The sequence below is a fragment of the Agelaius tricolor genome, unplaced genomic scaffold, assembly GCF_023055355.1.
Source record: "Agelaius tricolor isolate 1412-34295 unplaced genomic scaffold, bAgeTri1.0.p SCAF_4, whole genome shotgun sequence".
Taxonomy (NCBI): Eukaryota; Metazoa; Chordata; class Aves; order Passeriformes; family Icteridae; genus Agelaius; species Agelaius tricolor.
The window spans coordinates 30,888,560-30,904,984 of NW_027269264.1; the positions used below are offsets into that span (position 1 = coordinate 30,888,560).

General features: G+C 39.2%; 1 protein-coding gene across 1 annotated transcript in view; it reads right to left on the reverse strand.

Annotated features, from left to right (window-relative positions):
- The window catches only part of RCL1 (RNA terminal phosphate cyclase like 1), a 33,207-nt gene that overhangs the window by 15,437 nt on the left and 1,345 nt on the right, over positions 1-16,425 (reverse strand). Inside the window, exons 2-7 of the mRNA XM_071425091.1 lie at positions 14,670-14,741; positions 13,695-13,870; positions 7,557-7,631; positions 6,186-6,310; positions 3,576-3,701; positions 1,901-2,057 (exon numbers count right to left, since the gene is read on the reverse strand). Of these exons, the coding sequence (XP_071281192.1) occupies positions 1,901-2,057; positions 3,576-3,701; positions 6,186-6,310; positions 7,557-7,631; positions 13,695-13,870; positions 14,670-14,741 (731 nt within the window). The remainder of the gene's footprint in view (positions 1-1,900; positions 2,058-3,575; positions 3,702-6,185; positions 6,311-7,556; positions 7,632-13,694; positions 13,871-14,669; positions 14,742-16,425) is intronic.

Below are 16,425 nucleotides of genomic sequence, written 5' to 3' on the forward strand. Positions count from 1 at the left end.
AACTAGAACTTTCCATAGTAAGCTGCTATAGTGAAGGACAAATAGTCTGTACACTGCTCAGCATTTTTCAGTCTCTCTGGGACAGAAGTCATCCACACATAAGGGAGTCTTCCAGCAGCACCAGCAGTACCATAGCAAGCCACAGCTAACAACCTCACTCACTCAGATTCTGATCTTCAAAGACACTGAAACCTGACAGCCTATTACTTTATGATTCAAAGACTTATCCAACCCTGCTGCCTCCTCAAACATTTTTCCTGTTGTCTTAAGAAACTCACTATCCTTTGCAGAACTTGACTCATCATATTCAAATGGCTGCCATACACTAAAGCAGAAAGTTACTTGCTTTAGGCCTTTTCAGTGCTCTTCATGTCAATTCTCTGACATCTGAGTCTGTGCAAAACATATTATCTGGACAAACTGCCTCACTATTTTTAATCTATCAAGTGCTAAATGGTTTCCAAAGGAAAAAAAAAAAACCTATTGTTGCTGATAAAAAGTATGTGTAAACTGGATTTTTGATGTGTCTGGACATATGACTACCAGAAGATCTTTTCCAAGACATTACACAAACAAATGTACCAAAAGATTTTTGCAGTTCACACCTGAAATAAAAATAACTACATGACATACATAATTGCAGAAAGAGATAGATGTTTCCACCACTAGCTGTGACTACATTCTCCACACAGGCCAGAGTTTCAAGTACAAGGGATCTAGATTGTACCCAGCAACCCAGGAAGAACATTTTGGGCAGTGGCATTTCCATGAGACAAGAAGCCTGGGCAAGAAAAGTCCCTTAGCAACATGATTTATATGCTGAATAACTATAGACAAAATATTAATGGAAGACTGGAAAAAGTGGCCAACTGGTAATTCAAACAGATAAAAGATTTGCAACAGGGAAAAATAAAAATAAAAATAAAATGGGCACAGATGAACAATCTAACACAGGGATGGATGTGATTTATGAAGTTGAGGGGCTTTTTTATATTTAACTGCATTCCCTAAAATAGAATCTCAATAATGGCAGTTTTAACACTTTGGGAAGTCATATAGCTTATTACAGTTCAGAGTAACTACTTGTTTTTTTAAATAATGAGCAAAATTTGTAGATGACTGCCTCCTAAAGGCCAAATATGTTTTATCAATGCTAAAACATAGTTATTTAAACATCTGTGGAGATAAAAAACAAAGCAGCTGGGAAGTTCTTTATTAAATCAGAAACTCATGTTTGCCAAATAATTTGTAACACTGAAAGCTGCTTATCCACTGAAATTCTTGCCACAAATGAAAATAATTTTAATAAAGAAAAAAATCTATTCTGAATAGAACTGTGATGCACTTAGGATTCCTAAGTAAACACCATCCTAGCCTCTTCCAACAACCCATTAAGACAATTCTTCATACAACCAGCAATTCTCAGCACATTTAACTTTGTTGTCATCATCATAACAAAGTGGTCAACACGAAGCCTTGACGAGTTTTTTTCCCCTTCTCCCACTCCTATGTTCTTCCACTCATAATCTCCCATTCCAACCACTAGTTTAGAATCATGGACTATGTCACCCATCCATATTATTTAGAAGAGTAACAGCCAATGTGAAGCTAACTGAATTCTGTTCCAGACAAAAAGCAACAGAAGAAGAATTTGCCACTCCCGTGATTCATAACAACACATATCAGACATTGGAAATAGCATGCCCCAGTAAGTCATTACACTGTTAAAGGAACCATGCAAAATCACTCTTTACCTGGATGAAAAAGACACTGGCAGCATCAGATCCTTTCTCCACTTGGATCTGAGTCTGTCTGAGGGTGTCACCAAACCACCTATCCTTTTACCTATTTTATCATCCCCTTCCCTTACATTTATATACAAAACATATTGGCCACTTACTCTGTAGACCTCCTCAAGCAGCAGCTTAGCACAATTCTGGCCCAGTTCCTCAGGAAGCACAGCTGCTCCCTGGCCCTGAGGGTTTGAAGCTAGCTCAGCACTGAGAATAGTGCCATTGATGGTTTCTGCAGTAAGGCACATGCCAAAACCTGGTGATCTGAAAGAAAGTGAAAAAGTACATTTGATTTAAGGACAAAATTGGAGTAATGAGCCAAGAACTTCAAGTCATAAACAGCTCCTCCCATAGGGTGACAAACGTCCTGTTTGATGCAATAGATTGACGCTGGAAAAAGAAAATTAACAACTGTACTTAAACCCAGGACCACAGTTGCCACAAAACCCTCTATGTTGGCTTTTCCCGGGCCAAACTCTTTAAATATGAAAATGAAAAAGAAAATGAAGAGCCATACAAACCTCTGAAATGTTTGGGGTTTTTTTTAATAGAGGAAGGTACTTTCAGATGTATTTAATTTGTGCTTCATAAATATTTCAGAGGTATCTGGTGTTTCTTCTCTGCAACATTCCAAACCAAAACTACCCTTCTTTACGGCTTTAGCTCTTTCCCCTGGAAGCCGCAATATTTAGCAAAATTAGACTAATTAGTTAGTATCAAGGATACTGCTATCATACTGGATTCATATTTAAGGTGAATGTCACAGTAGCATCAGAAACCCAGACAGCCAGGTTGAAAGTGATTCAGTTCCTCTTACCATGCTATTGTTTACCTCTCTGCATGAACTGCATGTAGTAAAAATAATGTTGCTGCCCCAAATCATTTGACTTTTTAAATTTCATAAACAGATGAAAAACAAAGTTGAGACCCCAAAACTACACAGCTCCCAGAAATATTTTTGCAATTCTGATCCTGTAAGCAGTTTGGAGCCATTAAAGTTACAATCCTGGCATACTAAATGTGATGAAGGATTGGAAAATACAAAAAATACTAAAAGTTTCTTCAATAATTTCTAGGTTCATAAACTTTCTAATCTAACAAAATTTAACAAAATATTTCAAAAAGCAGAAACAGTGAAAGAAAACATGCATGCCTGCATTTGAGCATACAGACAGAAAACTGTCAAATGAGTTATCCAGAATCTTTCAACCCCAAGGAAGAAGACATCAGAGATGACAGAGATGACAGATACCAGCAAAATTGTCTGAATCGCATCCACCACTTCTGTGTTCTGTCACTAAACAAAATCTGTGGAAGTACAATAAATTAATTTTCCAGTCCTCGCTAGTGAGAGGACAGTCCTTCAGCCATTCAGCAGAAGACAACCCATACTGCTTTAACACTTCCTTAAAACACGTCAGTCCCATCCTTAATATTATCATTTCCATCAGAAGGTGTACAGTCAACTTTGAATCTTGGTTTCCTGAACATATCATGACTCCTTGATCTTAATCTCTTCAAAGCAACAGACTTGGAAATGAAGGGAGCTCAAATTGCCTTTAGTGGCAGTAGTGATGTATTTCATTCCTTGCTTAAGAAAACACATCTATCCCTGTTATGTATCTTGTGAATCACCCGTTCTTTCTTTGTGAGAAATATTTATTTCAAATGAACAGAATAGAAGGTTGTGATCTAAAAACTCAGTAAAATTAGATCAGGACACCCTAGCAAATGAACAAATCAGAATAACATGTCTGTTTCCTGTAAATTCTGGATACTCACTTTCCAGAGTTGACCCCCTTCATATGGTCTGTGTAGATATAGATGTCTGGGAGGAATTTATTCAGGATGCCCCTTGCAGATTCCACCATTCTGTTTGCCATCTGTGGTGACACTCGGACAGAGTATCTACATTTCTGAGCTAAGAAATCCATTGTAATCACAAGAAAAAATTGAAAGCAGAGACTGACAAAAGTGAAGAGGCCCCAGTGCATTATTTCAGAAAACATGTGCTTTATACTGCTATTCATGAGCTTTTGTCCATGTGCCTGTACCTAGAGAACTATATGCTTTCTACAGTCTTTTCATTGATATACCTTGAAGTGAAGTACACACAACGTGTGCTGAAGAACAGATTATGACTAAGTAAACATCTATCTTGAAAATGCCATTCATCAAATTTAAATTGCTGTTCTGTCGTCTTGTACTTTTTTATGATGGAGGAAGTCTCACATGCTCTGTTCTTCATAGTTTATTAAAACATGATCCTGAGTGAAGTTTCTGTGAATTAGCAACAAAAAAATCCTGGGAAGATGAATAAGAAATTAAAGACAAATGTTCTAACAAAAAAAAATAAAAAAAATTAAAAGGCTCTAAGAAAAATATCTTTGCTTTCTCCAACTATTTTGCAGTGTTCTGAGGCTATCAAATTCACTAGCTGTCTAGTCATTTAGCATCTGAAAGTTCCAGGAAAGAACCTATCACATTACCACCCACATCGACCCACCTCCTCACAGTCCATAAGAGATGAACAGCCTTTCTGATCTTGTACTCAGGTGCTGCTGCTTCAGAAGAACTCCCAAAAGATCTTCAAAGGTACAAAGCACATTATGCTTTAAATTCCAGCCCAACTATAATGCAGACTCACCCTCTACCCATCTGCACATACATTCACACAGCAATGCAGAGAAATACACTCTCAAAACTCCTAGTTAGCAGGGAGGAATTTTCTTTTCTACAAATTTCTATAGCATCTTCTGTGAAGTACGCAAACTCAAAACTTTAGGACCTTAGAGCAAAATCACTAAAAAATAATCAGAAAACTGTTTGTTCTGCACAGTTGATGCACTCAGTATTTTGGAATATATAAAAGGCTGCTGTAATACAATCTCAATACAATACCTCAGCTGTGAGGAAGATTTACTCAGATGAATCTTGAAGAAACAAAAGAACACATAAAAAAGACATAAGGATTTATCCTTCCAGATGTTTTGTATTCTATTGCCTTGAAGGACCACTTAATAGCTGAACTGAGTCTGCCTCTTACCATGCTTAAAGGCAAACCTATACCCCTGAGAAAAGGCCCAGGAAAGCCTACAGCAAGGTGAAAGTTCAGAATTCAATCAGGTATATCAATCAAAACCTGAGCAAAGGCCCAGAAAAGCTTATAGCAAGGTAGAAGTTCAGAATTCAATCAGATACATCAATCAAAGTGGTCCAGAATGGTGCTGCATATTAATGTCAATTTAGAACAATGGCAGTAAAGTCATGATCATTGCTTCCTCCTCCACACAGAAACATATGTACTTACTACAGAGCAGAATGGAGGCATAAGAAAATTACTTCCTCCACCAATATACCACAACAACTATCACCAAAAGCACAATGAGCTGCTTTCCTTTCTGTTCTACAGCACATGTATCCAGTAACACAGCTCTTGCTTGGCACTGCTGCACCTACCTAAATGCTGCAATTGGACAAGGTAGTCAAAACATCCAGTTTATACACACAGCTGTGATGGCATGCCATAAACTAAAAGAAGAAATAGGCTGCAAATCTACACCTCTGGCAGAAAACGTGACCTCCTTCCTGCTTTCTTTTTGAGTAATCAATGCCAAATCATGTTTGGGACTCTCAAACACAAATTGAACTACATGTTGGCCACTGCTTAAGACAGTTTCATGTAAGGGATTTCTGCCTTCTTTCAATTACAGTAGATTCATGACAGACACCATACAAAGGCCACAAGAGAAAAATAAATTAAATAAGAAATAATCCAAAACATTGGCTAGATTTGCAGTTGTTTGAAAAAGTAAGGAGTTCACAAGAGTATTTTGTGCCCTTATCTCCAGGCGGAATAAAACCTCCTCTACTTCCACCTGCACTGGTACCACAACTTTCTTTCAAAACACACCAAAAAGCTCAGTGTGTGCTGCAAGGTGTAAACTGAACTAAGATTTAACTATCACACTAAACTATCATCCCATCTAACTTCTGCTAAACTAGTAACTGCCGATTTAATGCACAACTGAACTACATTGGTTACTACTGAATTTACGCACCAAGTAAGATTACTTTAAGTGCTCCTACATTATGTGATGGAATTTTAAGTTAAGTATTTTAACTTTTTCTTGCTATTGGAAAGCTTTTAAATAGTGCCATTCAGCTTTGAATTCATTCAATAGCCTACAGATGCTTTTTGAATAGCAATGTTTTGAACACAGGAGTTTTGAGGCACAGTCCTGAATATGACCCCTCTGTGTAATGTTGGCCTGTGTTACCTAGATACATGCTCAGAAAGGTGGGTGCACTTCTACAACTTCCAAATTAGTTCTTTTTAATAAGTAAACCCATTTAAAAGTAGAAAAACAGACAGACAAACAAAAAGGATACGCAGTTCCTCTGATGCGCTTGATTTTTCCAGGGTCTGTGAACTGAACAGGCTGCAAGACCTTTCTCACTGGGCAAGAAAATAGTATCTCTCCACCCCCTTTGGGAGGCATTCCTCTTCGATTGATCTAGAACAAATAATGGAAAAAACCAGGTTAGTAAATAGTACAAAGAATGTACTTATACACCCCAGAACTATGCTTTTATTTCTCAGAGAATAAAATGTTTTAAGTAGGGGCATTTTGTGAATACAGGCAAGAAAACCACATCCTAAAAGCAGAAATGGATTTTGCATCAAAACTAAAAGCAGGCATTGATTTCTTTGTTCCTCTCAAGTAAAGTAAAGCATGGCTTCTCAATAGGAAACAGTGCAAAACCAAACAAAAACATCTTTACTAAAACGACCTTGTCTTAAGTCTTGTCTCTAGTAGCAGATTGCACCTCGCTGCTGAGGAGACAAGAACTATTTGATTTGAGCTCAGCTGATTACAGCATGGTGCTGATAATGCCAAGGTCATGGCTTTGATTCCCATATGGAACATTCACTTAAGATTTGGACTTGATGATCCTTACAGGTCCTTTCCAATACAGAATATTCTGTACGTGAGGGACTAGAATGAACTCATTCCCACTAACAAGTCTGTCTAGCCTGACCCAGTCCCACCATTCCAAGCCAAGGATGGAGCTGGGACATGGGCCAGTGAGTGGGTCTGGGCAGGGAGGCCCACAGCCAGACAGGGCAGGGCTGTGGCTAGCTGAAGGCCAGCCCTGCTGCAGGGTCACAGGAGCAGAGGCTGACAGTGCCAGGACAATGACATGGGCACTTGGGCTGTGGGCAGGATGGGGGTGAAGGGTGAACCTTTGCAGAGCAAGGCACCAGCAGGCCCCAGTAGTGCAGCCAGACCCCTCACACATTTCTCCCACCTAAAAGAAACCCAAATATTGTTTTGTATCCAGATTTACTGGGTCTCTGAAGACTGTAGTCTTCAAGAAAAACTTCTTTCCTCTGTTTTCCAAACTGGAGACAAACCTCAATGACCCAAACACAGATTCAGCTCTCCTACAGGTGAAACAGGTTAATAATATCGTTTTTAATTCTTAGCCCCAAGCATGGGGCAGAATGAACAAGTAGAAATAAAAACATAATAAATGAACTGAAAAGCAACAAAAAGCAAAAAGATTTCTAACTCTTCTTTGGAGACTCAGAAAAGTCACTACTTACTCCTTACCTTATCACTGTGTGGCTCGTAGCCACAATGAATTATCTGTTAGAGACAGAAACCCACAGCAAGAACATGGTCCCACGCTTTTATGAAATTATGCAGGAGCATAATTTCAACACATGCTTGAAAAGAAAGGAACAAACTGTCTTACCTTGATTTCCAGACTTTCACCATCAATTCCAAACTTCTTCAGAAGGGGTAGAGCTGTTGCCTTAAGGACATCAACCTATGTGGAACACAAAATTTTAAGAACAGACTTTCTATAGGAAGTTAGGTTAGTCAGTAATTTAAAAAATCACTGAATTATGAGGTGACTAACAGAGACAAGTCTTCTTCATAGAAGGTATTTTATGGGAAAACATGGAAATGCAGCACAGAGAGCTTAATCTAGTTAGCCTACCACAATACATCGTTATTTAAAAAAAAATTCCTAGAACAAATTACTGGCAGATAGAATTTCCTATTCTGGCTTTCTTCCTCAGCCTGATTTTGAGTACCATTATGTAAAACACAGTACTTATTTCTCTGAACAGTGAAACATTTCTCTGAACATTCCTACATTATTGAGTAAATAATATTCTTCTGTTATTACTAAAAAATTCCTATAGCTAAACAAATTAATGCAAGGACCACTGCATTATTTCAATCATCACTGCAAAAGCATGCCCTTGATTTGGCAGAAAGATCATTCTATCAACAACTTCTTTTTACCTGTTTCTAAGAAACAGAAGCTTACAGGTAGCTTCTATTGAAGCACTTAAAAGAATCTGAAGAGGGTAACACATCATCAGTGTATTCCCTTTTAAGCCAGGTGCTCACCAGGTCCAGGTCTGAACAGAATTATCCTTGCCATTGCTCTTTCTAATTCCTAAGACTACAGGGATTGCCCTCTTTTTCCATCTTCCAAAACTTCAGTAGTGTTGCCAAACATGATATAAATTATTTAGCAGTGCAACAGCACAGGGAGTTACCCAAGACAAATAGCTGTGGAGAGACAGGATCAGGACAGCATGACCAAAGAAAAGATAAACACAGATGAAGGAAACAGTCATGAGGTAGACAGCACTTGAGAAGGCAGACAAAAAGCACCCTCTTTCCCATGCCTTCAGCCAAAATTCATAATTCTTGAATTTCATCTTCTCTGCTTTGAAGAGAGCGCAAGCCACTGACAAAATTGCAGCACATACCTCACCTACAAATCTGTGAACGTTTTGTTGGTGGTACCTGAGGAGCTATGAGTGTATGTTGTAGTTCTCAAATCCTGATCGACAATGTATCTCCTTTTTTACAGAAAGACATTTGGTGGTGTTTTTAGTATCAATATTTGAATGTCTACATTAAAATAAACAAAACTGCAAGCCAAGCCAATGCTTAACTTCTTTTAACTTAAAAAGTTTATGGTTTTTTAAAGCCAGGCTACCTTGCTTTGGCCCTTCAATAGTATTCATTAACTATACAAATTTGACTTTTGGAGTAAAGCCTTTACTAACATGCATGTGCACAAGCATGTGAATACCACTGGCAGAAATCTCAACAAGCTGATCTGGTTCAAATTAAAATTACACAATGTTTCTTTCTCCTTCTCATGAAACAAAACATACCAGTAAAAAATAAAAACTTTACTGTGTAGGTTAAGAACTCAAAAAACTTCAAGACTACTTGTAGTTTTCAGTCCTCAGAAAAATTCCAGGCATAATACTTAGAGGTACCAGACAGACAAATAATAAGACTGACTGTTCCAATTTTGCTGCCTATACAGAGGAGGCAATCAGCAGTATTTGAAGAATGGGAAAAGGCTGTTCTGCCTCCCAGGCAAGCAGGGAGTTGTGCAGGATGTGAAGCAGTTCACTGAAAATTACAAAACAGCAGCTGAACTGAGCTGTAAACCCATTTTTCTATCCTTTTGCCTATCCTCAGCCATAAACCCCATCCCTTAGCTCCCCTTGGAGGGCAGTTATTCCATTTCTAGAACAGACAGCATAACACCAAGTTGCACCTAAACAGATGCATCATACAACTGATGGTATACCTCACCACAAATGACAACATTCTAAGTCACATAAATATTGCTTATTTGCAAAGTTGTGTAAATGCAAATCACTTATCACTTCCCTTTAAATAAATCTACAGTAGCTAAGAAAAAGGTAGAAAAGTAATTTTAAGAATCCCTTATCCAGTCCAAAGATATTAAAAAAAAAAAACAAACACTGAAATAGAGAGCCTGCAGCACATGGATACCTGAGAAAGGGAAAAGCACCAGTTGGCCTGTATATCCATTGGTATTGCACTTACCATTGAGCCCACCTAACATACGGTGTTATGTTTCACAAAAAAGGGCCTAGACTGGGAGAAGGGGAAAATCAGAGTTTAACAGGGAAGCAAGAACCGTGGGAAGAAAACTCAGCAGGAAAAACTGCTTGTTTTCTACAGACAACTGTTGAATTCTGATTAAGTTTGACAATTACTGCTCCTAAGCTAAAATTTCACATACTAGTCTCATGTCAGCATGACAGTCATTTGAACTCAAAGCCCCCATGGTATAGCTGTAAAAAACTTTAACATGTGGAAACACAAACATCAAGAATGATTACTCTCAAACAGGGTACTGCAGCTATATCTAAATGTCAGAATAACAATACATAGAGAAGGAAAGGAAATAGGAGCTATCAATTGCATGCCACCTCCATTCCCTTCAAAAAGGCACCTTACAAAGGGCATCCTCTGTATACATAATCATTAGACAGAGAAACTTTAAACTGCCTTAACCCAGTCCCACATGATTGGTCCCACAAACTACCCAGGGTCAGATCTTGCCAGTGGCAGCACAGGAAAACACATTGCAGGTGTAGACTGCCAATGAATAGTCCAGGCTGGTATTCCAAAGGCTTATCTCTTCCTGACAAGTGAGAGCAAATAGTATTCCTTTCACCCATTCAGGATGTATCACTCACAAAGTAATACTGTGCAGTATTATCATAGAATGTTTTAGGGTTGGAAGGGACCTTAAAGATCACGTAGTTCCACTTGCCCCTGCCATGGGCAGGGACGCCTCCCACTAGACCAGGTCCCTGGCTTTGAACACTGCCAGGGGTTGTGGCATTCACAACTTCTCAGGCTGATTTGTTCCAGTGTCTAATGAGGCACCAAATAATATGGATATTAATAATGTCAGCACAGTCCCACTTGGAACTAGTGCATGTTCAGTGGCCACGGTCCTCTTTAGGAGTTATGCCAGTTGTCAAAGAGCTTTGCATTGGGCCCTGTTGGAGGGCTATAAATGTATGTAAACAAACACCACAGTAAACACATGCTCTTATACTCCAGGAACGCAGCCTGACCTGTGCCTCACTGAACTCAGTTGAAGTTTTCCTTCTACAAGATGTCCTTTAGAAACTCTTCCTCTCACCTGAATCTCTTCTACTCTCCTCACAGCAGGAGAGCCACCATATTCCCTTGCACGCACCTGACAAGGATGTCTCTGGTGAAAACTCAAACGACATAGCAATCACATCCCACAAATACTTCTGTGTAAATGGCTGTGTAAAAGCTAAGATATCAGTGCTGAAAGCAGACTTCACAAAGCCCAGTGGGTCAGCCTACCTGTTCACTGCCACCCTGAGAGAAAGGTCACAGTCCCCTGGTTGCACACATATTCCTGCTACTTGCCTCCCACTGGCTACAGTTCTTCAAAAACTGCTCCAGTGCAGATTCCCCATGAGTTCACAAGTCCTGCCAGCAAACCTGCTCCAGCATAGGCTCCTCTCTCCACAGGCCTGCAGGTCCTGCCAGGATTCTGCTCCAGTGCAGGATTCCCATGGGCTCATAGCCACATTCAGGCATCCACCTGCTCCACCTGCAGGGTGGGGCCCTGCACTGGCTGCAGGTGGTCATATGCTTTGCTGTTGGCATCTATGGGTGGCAGGAGGACAGCTCCCTCACCATGGTCTTCATTATGGGCTACAGGGGAATCTCTGCTCCAGTGCATAGAACTCCTCCCATTTTTCACTGACCCTGCTCTCTCCAGGGCTGTTTCTCTCACGCATTCTCACTCTTCTCTCCAGTTCCAGATTATTCCATTGTTCCACCCCCTCACTCTTCCTCCTTAAAGCTGTTACCTGAGCAGTGCTACCACCATCACTGATGGGCTCAGACTTGGCCAGCAGTGAGTCTGTTTTGGAGCCAGCCAACGTGGCCTCTGCCAGATGAAGGTGAAACTTTGGTCAGCTTCTAACAGAAGCCACAGTCTGTAGCATCCCAGCTCACAAAATCCAGCCATGCAAATCCAATACAACCTACTAGGTTGAAATAGAAAGGTTGCTACATGAAGAGCAGCAGGTAAAACACCTCAGCTTCCACACTGTAGTCACACTAGTTTGCCTTTCCACCTTTGGAAAGCAGGAAGCATACAGATAGATAAATTCAAGCACCTCTTTTTGGGCAAGCATATGTAATAACTGTTCACTGAGTTTATATACACCCTCTGTCTACTGAAAAATAAAAACCAAAATCGATTTAAAATCAACTTTCCATTTATGTAAGCATACAAATAAATTAGGGTAACACTTAAATTTGTGCTTTCAGTCTCAGAAACCAGCAGAGACATATGTTATACCAAACAACTTGTAGAAGTCTTCTAAGTACCTTATTGGTGTGCACCAGGATTAATGTTTACTCAGGCAAGTTAAACAGACATAAGCCAGGGTGAAACCAATTTTAGGACCTGGTATTCAGTTACAACCACTTAACAGCAAGCAAGTATGAGCTGAGTCACAGTAACTGAAGTTGTTACTGTTGTCACTAAGAACTAAAACGTAGTCTCTACTATAGCACAATGAACTTAAGATGTAACTCTTTATATGCATTTGATTTACATTCAGCATACAGAGCTTGGGAGTCAGCTGATGGATGCCAACTCACTTGTCTAAATTTTGGCAACAGCAAGCACCCTTCAAGAACAAAATGGCCTTAATTCTTGCACCCATTTGAACTAAAACAGTTTAATCTCAGGCCCATGCAACTGATGCCCAAAAGGAGGTAATTCCCAGAATCAAGACTCTATTGTTTAGATGAGTGTCCAAATTTACTTGAAAGTAATATGAACATACTACTCTTCATCTCCAGATTACTGCAAGAATTCCTCCATTGTGATTAAACAGTCAACAAAAAAGGACTTCTTTGATTCTTAATACTTACAATAAGTACTTTTAATCACTATGACTGAAAGGGTAGCAAAAAATACTTCCTCTTTTTTTCTAATAGTGCTGTGTACAACCCACTTTGATCATCCCTTGAGTCATGGGGATGTCTCACAGAGCCACAGGTGAGAGAGTAAGATTTTTAAATGAACAGAGAAACACAGCTGAAAAGTCATAAATTCGAGCAGGACTCAGGTGCTCGTGTACTATCTGCAGTTACACTTCACAGGTATTTGTATTCATTTAAACTGGTTACATTTTCAGATTACAATGTGTCCTTAATTTACTCAGAGGAAAACAGGCAGTGTCCAATCACCATTCAAAAAGTAAAGAGTAATGCTGTTCTCTAAAAGTAGAAGTTTATGTTTGGAGTTTTTGGAGAAAAATAAATATAGCGTGTGACCACTAATCATTTCTTCAGCATTCTGATCACGTCTCCCACAGCTCATTTCTGTAACAACACTGGTACAAAACAAAGGACTGCAGATAAGTAATAGAAACTAAGGCAAGCGTTTCATAGCCATTTCACCTACCACACTTTCTGGCATGTTTCTGAAGAACCAGAGAGTTATTTCATATTTTTGGTACTGTAATTGCCTAATCACCATGTGACTCCAGTTTCTAATAGAAAGAAGGCTTGAAGCAGCAGTGGTATGACTATGTCCAGAACCCAACAGAAGAGAAAGATTCCTTCCTTTTTGCACTCATATTTTGAAGACACTTTCTTCTTTATAGAGTAAATACAAATGTGGGGCAAGAGAAATAATCCATTGAAATTCTAAGAGAAGAGAAGAACCAAACCTGTGTTAGGGCCTCACAATGCATTTAAAAGGAGTTTGCAGGGGAAAAGACAGAAGCCACACAGAACTGAAAGTCAGCTCAGTCAGGGGGATTACAAGCTGAAGTTCAGAGTGTGATACACTCTAGTTTAGCAGGTGCTTCTTTGACTCAGTGAGTTTACTAATGCAGCAACAATGGACACTTCTGGATGTGAGGGATGCTAAAAATTCAACATGTTTTAGACACTTCTTCCCAATCTTGTTATTTTAGGGGGACAAAAAATCCTTCTCTGATACTTAAACTTTATTACTTACCGAAGGATCTACTTGATCATTTGTTACTCCCCTCAAGACAATCTTCAATGGGTGCTTCATGAAAGGTGCCAAGCAGAGCAGACTTTCCAAGTAATAGCCAATACCACGGCTGGGGCTGCAGTCATGTTCCAATGAGCCTCCGTACAGGAGACCAGGCTGATAGTACAAGGTCGTACCTGTGGAGCAAACCAAATGAGAGCACTGTAAAACACTGGCCATTAAAACAGCACAAAAATACTTTGTAACAACATATGAGGCAAATTGAAGACAGGAGACTATATGGAAGGCTAAAGCACTTCCAGCACACTATTTACATGTCTGCAGCTAATAAATGGGTCAACACATGAGTATCTGTCTGTCCTGCACACTACTTTCTTCCTTTCCCCTCCCCCTTAAACCAAGGATCTCTTAGCAATCTCCAAAATGCTGATATAAGCAATTATTATTCTCCACAGAAGCTAAACCTTCATCAGTCTTGGCATATTTGATGCTAATTCATTCGCTTTACTTACCAACTAAAGATCATTACAACCCTTAAAAAACCCAAAACCTCACACAGGTGAGTCTGAGGTTTCACATGAAATGCTTTTCACTCTAATCAAACTCTTTTCTAAGCATGAATAAGCAGGCAGTCTGGCTAAGAAGTTTGCCTCTGTAGAGGATAAATCTTCTTTTTCTTCTACAAAAATCAATTCTGGTACAGAGAAACCTTGCCCACTGTGAAATCCTGCATACCTAACAAAATACTAATTTTACTAAATTTCTTGGGCAATAGAGCTTCCTTAGCTCCCTGCGTTATGGTAGAGCATTGACCTTCTGGCATGTGATCAATTAATACAAAACTTGTCAACTTTGTTATTTCTGATCTTCTCAGTCAATCTTACCTGAACACCTACCTCTATCAAGACAAGACTTCCATTCTACTGCAGAAACTGATAAATCCTGGAGACCAAGCAGAAAAAAAACAGATCTCACCTGTTTGGTTTATTTCAATCCTTGAGCCATTGGTCACTTTGTCAATCAGGCGAATAAAACTTGCTTCAAAATCTAAGGAGTAGAGCACAGACAGAATTGTAAAGTTTCTTAGAAGTTCAACACCTTGCCTGTGCTTTTTTTTACCTTTTCCTGCCTTCCATGACAGTAAGGCTACTCTCACTCTTCAAGTTGTGCTGTAATGCCACCACATGTGAAAAGGCAATTCTCTGTAAAAACAGAGATGTTAACGTGAGCCTCCACACTTATAGGCATCTCAAATCAATTGAGATGCCCTCAGATGCAGCAGCTAGACTAGTCATACAGCACATAATAAAAGCGGATGTTTCTGACCACAGTGGCTTGAGGGATTGCTCTTGTCCAGGACAAAACCTTTGACAATTTACATTTTAGTCAGTACAAAGCAAAACAGACAAATCATAGCAAACAGGACCCCATATACTGAAGCTTGACAAGCTAATAACAGCTTCACATTATTCTCTGTAAAAGTGTTAGCTTAAAAGAAGGGGACATTTAGATGTGAAGTGCTGCTGCTGCATATCTGTTCCACAAACAAAATTAGTTGTTTGCAGACTCTAAAATTTTCCATTTCCAAAACAGTTTTGCACATACTTAGGGTAGAGAGCCACAAATCATCCCACTGCCTCTTTTCTTGCTTACTGTGTTCACTATACCGTAGCAGTTTGTGTGGAAATGATTCCTCAGTTTCTCACAATTGTGTGGACTCTCACCCAGAGACAAAGAAAAGGACAAGCAGATTTAACCCAACCTAAGTCCAAAAGTACCAACCAACCATAACCAAAAAGGAAATAACACACACCAAAATAAACAAACAAATAAAACACCCCAAAAAACAAAACGAAACCAAAACAGAAACACCTGAAAAAATTCATCCCAGGAAGAATATGCTAGTATTCTAATGCTAGTATCCCAATACAGTACAGGCTCAGTATCAAGGAAGATAGGTGAATATATGCAGAATTCAAAACCCAGTTAGTTTTAAGAGCCAACAGCATCTGCATAATTGTTTGTAGGCTGCAGAACTCGCTTAGCAATTATCCTGTGTTACTTCTTACACAGTAATCAGGTTTTTCTTTCTACATGTGATTCTAGGATGTAATAGATATTTAAACCACAGAGCTACCTGCAGAATTTACAGTTTGTCAATATTTGCATAATATGATTGATGCCTCAGTCACACAGTACTGGTTCTGCTCTCTTTCTAAACTATGACAGCTTATATGCTTACAAAGTTTATATCACTTTATAAGCACTGGGGCATCTTCCAGTGCAAGAGTGCATGTGAGCACACATTTCACTCTTGGAGAACACCAGCTGCAGAGTTTACAAAAGCTCTAGTCATGAAAAGCAAAAAGAGCTGCATGCTGAATTATCAACACAAATCAGGATTTATTGTTATTATTTTTCTGTTACAGTTATAGTTTACACTTGAACCCATACTTAAAAAGTAAATTCAAACACTCTTTAAAAAAACATGGCAATAGCTACAAACTTCATCACCACCAAATGCTCCACAGTGATAATAAATACTTTGGATCGTGGTAAATGTTAAGTCAAGCACACAAGAATGCTTTGGCAGTTTTTGAGTAGAATTTTTAGCTACACACCCAAGGCTTCTCAGGAGACAGAGAAGTATCTACCCCTGTTCTGAACTTCATAACAGGGGGTTATAAAGTTCAGAACAGGGGTAGATACTCCTTGCCCAAAAAATAACTGT